General features: G+C 46.1%; 1 protein-coding gene across 4 annotated transcripts; it reads right to left on the bottom strand.

Annotated features, from left to right (window-relative positions):
* Positions 1–510: 510 nt before the first annotated feature.
* SIKE1 (suppressor of IKBKE 1) lies at positions 511–4,358 on the bottom strand. Of its 4 annotated transcripts, XM_030465566.1 has the most exons (5): positions 4,010–4,358; positions 3,832–3,937; positions 3,229–3,371; positions 2,323–2,436; positions 511–1,917 (listed from the first exon to the last, which is right to left on the bottom strand). In XM_030465566.1, exons 1-5 carry the CDS (start codon positions 4,166–4,168, stop codon positions 1,828–1,830), a joined length of 612 nt encoding a protein of 203 aa, XP_030321426.1. In that variant the 5' UTR covers positions 4,169–4,358; the 3' UTR covers positions 511–1,827. The 4 variants fall into 4 exon arrangements, with proteins under 4 accessions (XP_030321426.1, XP_030321425.1, XP_030321427.1 ...); XM_030465565.1 differs by having other exon boundaries at positions 3,832–4,358; XM_030465567.1 differs by having other exon boundaries at positions 511–1,133; positions 3,832–4,358.
* Positions 4,359–7,718: the final 3,360 nt, after the last annotated feature.

Here is a 7,718-nt window from a genome sequence, read left to right as displayed (position 1 = left end):
TAAGGCAGCACCGAGCTAAAGGCAGACGCTTCGTGTCTGGATGTCAAGGACGAGCAGACCCAGAATTCCCAGTCCCGGAGCCTCAGACCGGTTTTCAGCACGAGAAGAGGATGTTGTAAACAGCGCAGGAGCCCGTGGAGAGTCTGTGCAACCGGACATTGTCACAGGTTCTGTACTTGCAGACCCAGCAGTAAATGGAACACGTTTCCACTTCCCGTGCTAATTATGGCCCACTAAGAATAATAAGCTCATCAGTCAAAGCTGTTCTGTTTCCATTCTTTCAGACTGGACAGCGAGTTGCCAATTACAGGTATGTTAACCTACACTGGGATAACAAAGGTAAAATTGCATCATTGCAGGAATTTCAGCCAATGTTAATTTAAGAGAGATAAAATGCAGCTTTTGGGGGCATCTATCTCATTCAGGCATGGTAAATATTACAGGGGGTGTGAAATACTTGGGTACATGCAGAACAGATGGAATTATCCACAGGATTCACACAACAGAATACACTCGAGAAGATAACTGCCTGTTGGGGCTTTTTATTCCCTCTTAAATAAGTTGTAATGGAAAAGGATTGCATACAAGAACACTCCCGTACAGAAATCCCTTGAATCTACCACACAGTCTTGCTGAATATTGCAAATGGTTTCAAGAACATGTATCTTAATAAGCACAGGAACATAAATCACCTTCTGCATTTATCAAAATTCTCTCTTGGGGAATAAAGTGGCATAAAAACTTAATATTGAAAATTAGATGTTTGCTGTTCTTGGAAGATCATTCCTTGATCACAGGTAAGACAGACAGAAATCTTTATATAAAAATGCCATTAGAAATATTGCAATATTGACAACACTACAATTCTAATTTTACTCAATATAGGATTCTGCAGTAACTACTAACATCTGTCACTAGACTTACCTGTGATGGAACATTAAAAACATGTCTACCTGGGGTTTTTTGGCTTAGTTTAGACCTCCGCTCACTCTTCCTGAACTTTAAAGTGGTGGGAGACCAGAGAGCTCTGATCTGACAGTGCTGTGTTGTGTGCAGGCTTCGAGCACACTGCCTTCAGATCATAGCTAGCCAGTATCCACAAACCTTGGAGCACTGGTTCAGTCAGAACAGGTCTACCCATAAAGAAAAAAAAAAAGGTAAGATGCAAACTGTCCTTCAGAAACAAACAGACATCAGAAAGGGTTGTCCACTCTGATTTTCACCCATAAATCAATGTCAAGTATGCTCCTTATACTTCCAGTGCTCCCCTGGCTATCTGCTGTTCTCTTGCTTTGCTTCTGAACTTTTGTCCAAGTGATGTTAACCCAGCTAAATACTGAGTAGCAGCTCTCTGAAGCAAGGCAAAAGCTCTGCATACCTGCTTTGTGCAAGCAGAGCGAAATGTGTACCTACCATAAACAATGTAATTTTTCTGCAATCTCTTGTTCTTTCTATGAAGTAATCACAACCCACGTTATATTCTGTAGCTACTGGCAAGGTGGATTTAAATGCCATTTGCACATCTGGAATTCTTAGCTTATTTATTTCCTTGAAATGAGGAAATAAACTATCACAAGAGTACACATCACAAATACTTCATTGTTAAGCATCTGTATGCTGCAGTTACAAACAGAGAGCAGCAATGCAAGCCTTTAGCATCAAGGGTGTGTAGTATCAGAAAAACACAGAGAAAAAAGCCCACACATTTTGAAAGATAAAACAAACATACAAGAAAACACCTGAAAGAACAAATCAAACCCCATCCTTGCAGGGTAGTTTTGTAATAGTCTCTGAAGTCAAGATTTGGAGATAAGGTTATTTTGTGACCTAAGCTTCACAGTCAGGCAGATCTTCTCTCCCCACCTCAAAAGACTCTTTGCTGATTGACAATAATTCACGCAGCTCTTTGTTTTCAAGCTGCAAAATCAACATTTTTTCTGAAATAGAAATGAGCTAATTTACAGCTAAAGTACTATAACAGAAGAGAACTCTGACAAAGACAGCAGGACAATCTTTAAATATCCACACTCCTTTAAAGCTAAACAAAATACTGACTTTGTAAAGTAAGCATTAAAACAGTTCTAGCAACACGAGAACCACCCCATGTAAAGCTTATCTTTTCTTTCTGGCTTCATTTCTATATATGTGTATATATAAAAATATCAAGAACTTGAAAATAAACAATCACATTCTCTATTTCTTGATCCCACCCCCAAACTCTTGTTATAAAACCCTGACACATACAAATATAAAGTCCAGAGTAAGTTAAATCTAGAGACTCCCAAAGCTTGATCTATCTTTAGCAATTGTATCTGTTCTTACCTCCAACTGAGCTAGTTTCTCCTGAACTTTAAAGAACTGATCATCATCGACTTGAACAGCTTTTCTCATCACATCTCCCATCTCACATATTCTGTCTATTTGACTTTCAATTTCCTGAAAGACATAAAAGTAATATATTCAATATATTCAAGCAAAAGTAGCAGTAATAATTTATCCCTTTCTAAACAAATCACTTTAATTTTCTTAATTTGGATTATTTTCCTACTTCAAATTTCAAGTGTTTCCTCCTAAGCACTTGCAATGCTTTCTAACTTGCATAATATTTCAAGACTGAAACAGGTACCTTAGTGTCCATTGTCTTGAGTCATCAGTGAAAACAGTTAATAGAATCACATCTGCCAGGTAGATAAGGCCCCCTTCCTTATCAAGACTGAAATGACTTCAAGACTGACTGAGAAAACAGATTTGGGAGTTCTGAACTCATTGCACCAAGTGCTGATGAAATGACACTTTTAGAACAATGTACAAAGTACCCAGATTTACAAACATTTGGAAATTATGATTCTTAAAAATTAAACATACTGCACCTCACAGAGAATTAGGAGATTCTCCCTCTGCTTCAGTTACTGAACAGGAAGAGAAACAATTCTGATTATTTTAGTTTTACTCTATGGAATCATATGCATTAAGCTTAAACCAGGGAATTTACCACCTAGTGTATACAAGCCTTCACCTGGGCCATAAAAGTATTATGCTTTTCAGCATCCTCTGTGGTATCTGCTACAACCTGTATGCAGTAAAATGAACAAAGAAAAAAAATACCAGCCAAGAATTTCAGAAAACATTTTGGAACAGAAACATGACTAGAAACAAAGGTGGTCTGAAAGCAAGTAAGAGGCAGGGAAGAGGGGTCCTGAGGCCTCTTCTGTCATCACCCCACCTTACCAAGGAATTAGCCTGATGAACTTTCAAGACTGGTTGTGCATCTTCAGCTTTTCTCCCCTGCAAAAGCTGTAACATCTGCTTTCTATATTTACTCATTATGAGCTCTAATGCATCTTGGTGCTCCTCCAGCGAGATCCACAGCTCTGCAAAATACAGCATGTTATTGCCACACATAAAAAGCACATTTTCACAGGGGATGGCAGATGCCCAGAGCTACTCACTACCAGCTTAGTTCGTGCTGGGGCTGCTGGCAGCCAAACCCCGCAAACTAGCCAAGCAGCTAGCTAGGATATCGCTTTCCACATCGGGAACCCAGCGACCCTGACAGAAGACAACACAGCCGCATCCCAGGTCCTCGAGGCGAGACCCCTTTTGCCCACGGGCTCCACATTTCCCCCCTCCCCAGGGGACCACCCAGGAAGCCCCCGGAGTCCCCCCAGCGCCCTCCGCCAACCCATCACTCCCGGCTCTGCAGTGCCACCCCCCGGACTCCCCATCCCCACCACCCGGCACCCCACACCATGCCCCTCAACCCCCCGCCAGCAGCGCCCCGGAGTCCCGGGCTCCCCCGCACTCCCCCGCCGGGGCGGCGGCCAGGCTCACCCCGGTTCTCCTGCTGCAGGTCGCGGATCTGCGTGTTCTCCTGGGACAGGAGGACATGCGGCCGCAGCCGGGACGGGTCTGCCTGTTCCGCCGGGGCGGCCTGGCCCTGCGGAGACACGGCGGTAGGTCCGCGCCCCACGGCCCGCCCCGCTCGCCCGCGCCCGCCGCCCGTTCCCACCTTCTCGGTCCAGGCCGCGCCCGCCTCCCTCATGGCTGCTACGCGCTGGTGCAGAACGGCGGACTGGTCGATGAGCGACTCGGCAGCGGTATCGTGCTCCTTCAGCCGCTCCAGCAGCGTCTTCGCGTCCGTGAGGATCTTCTCGATGGTGCAGGTCATGGCGGACGTCAAGGGGAGCAGCAGCAGCCGCTGCCTCAGCTCCGCGGCCGCCCCATCCCCTCCGCGCCCCGGCCGCTGCCGCCACCCGCGGAACAGGGAAGCCGCGCGCGTACGACGCCTCTACCGCTTCCGGCCGCCGCGAGGCATCGCTGGATCGCCGCTCGATCGGTGCGCGGAGCCCGGGGGCCGCGTGGGCCGCGACCGCCAGAGGGCGCCCCCCGCCGCACGTCTGTGCCATGGCCACGCCCACTCCCGCGGGACCCCTCAGGCGGGACGGTGCGGGGTCCCGGGATGGTGCGGGGTCCCGGGATGGTGCGGGGTCCCGGAATGGTGCGAGGTCCCGGGATGGTGCGGGGTCCCGGGATGGTGCGAGGTCCCGGGATGGTGCGGGGTCCCGGCATGCTGCGGGGTCCCGGGATGCTGCGGGGTCCCGGGATGATGCGGGGTCATGGGATGTTGCCGGGGCCCGGGATGGTGCGGGGTCCCGGGGACCGCGCGAACCGAGGCAGCGTGGAAGGAAAATCCGGATGCCTGGAGCCTGCCCTGGACTCGCCTGTCCGCGGGGCGGGAGGTTCCAGCCCCGCTGCCCGCCTCACGCTGGCGGCCTCGGGTCCCAGCGGCCTCGAGCCGCACGCCCGCAGCTCCCGAGGGTCCGAGATGGAGGCGAGATCCGAGTTGTGGAGGCGATGAGTCTGTAGTGTGTCAGGACACGGCCCTAGGAAGCATCTCGCTGGGAGCAGAGCTGCTTTGCAGGGCAGTCTGTTTACAGAAGGACACATAGCCTTGACCCAGGCGGTCTGCTTATCTTTTCAAATGCTCCCTTAAACAGTGTGTGATAAATTCTGGTCTGAGCTCTGTGGAGCTGTCATCTTATCTAATGCTCTTGTTTGTCCCTTTTAACAGTAAACATCCTCTACTCAAGTTAAAATAACAAGCTTTGTGATGCTGACTTCTTTCATATTTATTTGCTAACTAAAGCTACAGTTGGAGATCTCTGATATCCTTGATGCTTTGATTAATTTTGTAGGAAAAGGCTTTTTTTAATTTAGTTACACGCTTTATTGTTTTCAACAGTAATACATGTTTTAACAGGAATCCCTTTTACTTGAGTCGTATTTCAAGTTTAAATTCCCATTCAGACAAACATAAGAAAAAAATCTAGGATGCTTTATCAGATAAAAGTTTCCTTATGATCCCTGAGATAAGCAATCTCAGTGCAGAAGTGCAGAAGTAGAGGCAAGCAAGGGAGATGTGGAGCAGCACTGCTGTGTCAGACTTTCATTTCAGGATCGGTTCAGTCCCTCCATGGGCCTCTTGAAATAAAATTGCAGAATAATAAGAAGATGGAGTCCGTAACACTACCACCACACAGTGCTTCATCTTGTATTCTCACTCCAGGATGTGTCTCACCCCCTCAGCAGCAGCTCTTTTGACACAGAATCGTTTGCCAAAGGACAGTAGAGCAAACTAATGTGGTGCCAGGATGCAGACTGGATCCCAGCAGGACAAAGCTCCTTGGTTTAAATTGCTGGGAATGCTTGTCACCAAAACTTCTAATATGCAGCAACAGAGCTTAAACAAATCAATGGATGATCAATTTCTGAGTAGTGTTGTCTTATAATTCCTTTAGCTTATCACATCAGTTCTGTATAAACTGAAGAGAATGTATAAATTTGGCCTCTCAACATTTTTAGTGTTTAACTTCAATTCGATTAACCACTTCTGTATGTGTACAGAGTGAAAAATGAGGTTACAAGAGGTTAATGCTTTAATGCTTTTAATAACTCTTAACCACATGGCTGTATTTTGTCAAATGCAACATGGATTTGTTCTAGCAGGAAAAGTATATGCTAGATAGAAGCATACTGAGGATCTCCAAAATAGCAAAGCTGCTACAGAACCATTTCTAGGCCATCTTTGAAAAATCAGAAATAGTATTTCTGTGATGGAATAAATACATAGCATTTCTGAGTGTGGCTGAGGAGGGTATTGCTCACACTAGTAACATAAAAAATGAAAGAAACCTCGACAGACCAGAAGCACAGAAAGTCATTAAACAGACACAGCACAGAATCCTGAGCACAACATGGTATCTGTAAACCTGGGATGAGTTCAGGCATTGTTACTGAAGATGTTAAAACAATGTGCACCAGGTAATGCCTGTTACATCCAGAAACTGGCAGTGGAATAACTAATGGATACTCATACACATAGGCAGCAACCAGTAGGAAATGGCAACATCTATGAGAGACTGTGTGGCATCAAAATGCTGGAAGTAGATGGAGGAATAAAGGACAAATTTCTAGGATGGAAATTTCCTGGGCTTTGTTAGAAGTCATGTTAAAGTGTGGTCAGCACTGAAAAATTGTGACTGGATCTCTGAAAGCACAGTTCTCACACAGGAATGCAACAGCCATTAATTTTTCAGAAGCTGAATGTGATACTTCTCATTTACACCACAAGCCCCTCCTCAAGTGTCTAACAGTCAAATACTTCAGCAGCTACAGTTTGTTTAAAAAGCAAAACAGACCTCTCTCTCACCACACACCTAGAACTTTTCAACTGTTTGCTTTTAAAATTGAGCAATGGTGCTAAGACAATCATTAGCTGTTGTCACAGTTTCACTGGAATTGCTCTCAACAAAATCTGCAGCACAGAGACACACAGAGGAGGCCAAGTGAATCTTCTTCTTCCACTTCCTAAACTATACTTCAAGGTGGATTACTGTTGCACAAAACAGAGTCATTCTGTGACAAAAATTATTACCAAAAAATTTGGTCATATTTTTCATCCTAATTATCCTGCCTTGATAAATCGTAGTCACCCATTGCAACACAGCATTTCAATTTATGAATCTAATATTCTTTTTACTATTAAACAAATGTCCTTAAGATGGAATCCAGGCTGCAAAAAAGAAAAAACATTATCATTGATAAATGGATATATCCAGCTATTTGAGCCTCTCAGCAGCAAGACTCCACTGCTGATAAACTGCTGACCAAGGGATTCAATATAATTATTTTGCAATGCTTAGAATCCTAGAATTGGCTGGGTTGGAAGGGAGCTCAGAGCTCATCAAGTCCAACCCTTGATCCACTCCCCCCGTGGTTCCCAGCCCATGGCACTCAGTGCCACATCCAGGCTCTTTGGAAAGATCTCCAGACACGGAGAATCCACTACTTCCCTGGGCAGCCCATTCCAATGCCTGATCACCCTCTCCAGAAAGAAATTCTTTCTCATCTCCAACCTAAACCTCCCCTGGCACAACTTGAGACCCTGCCCTCTTGTCTTGCTGAGAGTTGCCTGGGAAAAGAGCCCAACCCCCCCCTGGCTCCAACCTCCTTTCAGGGAGTTGGAGAGAGTGATGAGGTCTCCCCTGAGCCTCCTCTTCTCCAGCCTCAACACCCCCAGCTCCCTCAGCCTCTCCTCATAGGGTCTGTGCTCGAGTCCCTTCAACAGCCTGGTTGCCCTCCTTTGGACCTGCTCCAGCACCTCAATCTCCTTCCTGAGCTGAGGGGCCCAGAACTGGACACAGGACTCAAGCTGTGGC

This window comes from Calypte anna, chromosome 26 (genome assembly GCF_003957555.1).
Source record: "Calypte anna isolate BGI_N300 chromosome 26, bCalAnn1_v1.p, whole genome shotgun sequence".
Taxonomy (NCBI): Eukaryota; Metazoa; Chordata; class Aves; order Apodiformes; family Trochilidae; genus Calypte; species Calypte anna.
This window is presented reverse-complemented; position numbering and strand designations above follow the sequence as displayed.

Bases quoted from the DNA above. Each gene is read 5' to 3' on its own strand.
- SIKE1 (XM_030465565.1), bottom strand. From the start codon at position 4,168: ATGACCTGCACCATCGAGAAGATCCTCACGGACGCGAAGACGCTGCTG. The intron at 2,437-3,228 runs GTAAGGTGGGGT...TATGTCTTTCAG, and splicing joins TTCATCAGGCTAATTCCTTG to GAAATTGAAAGTCAAATAGA. The intron at 1,918-2,322 runs GTAAGAACAGAT...TTGATTTTGCAG, and splicing joins AGAAACTAGCTCAGTTGGAG to CTTGAAAACAAAGAGCTGCG.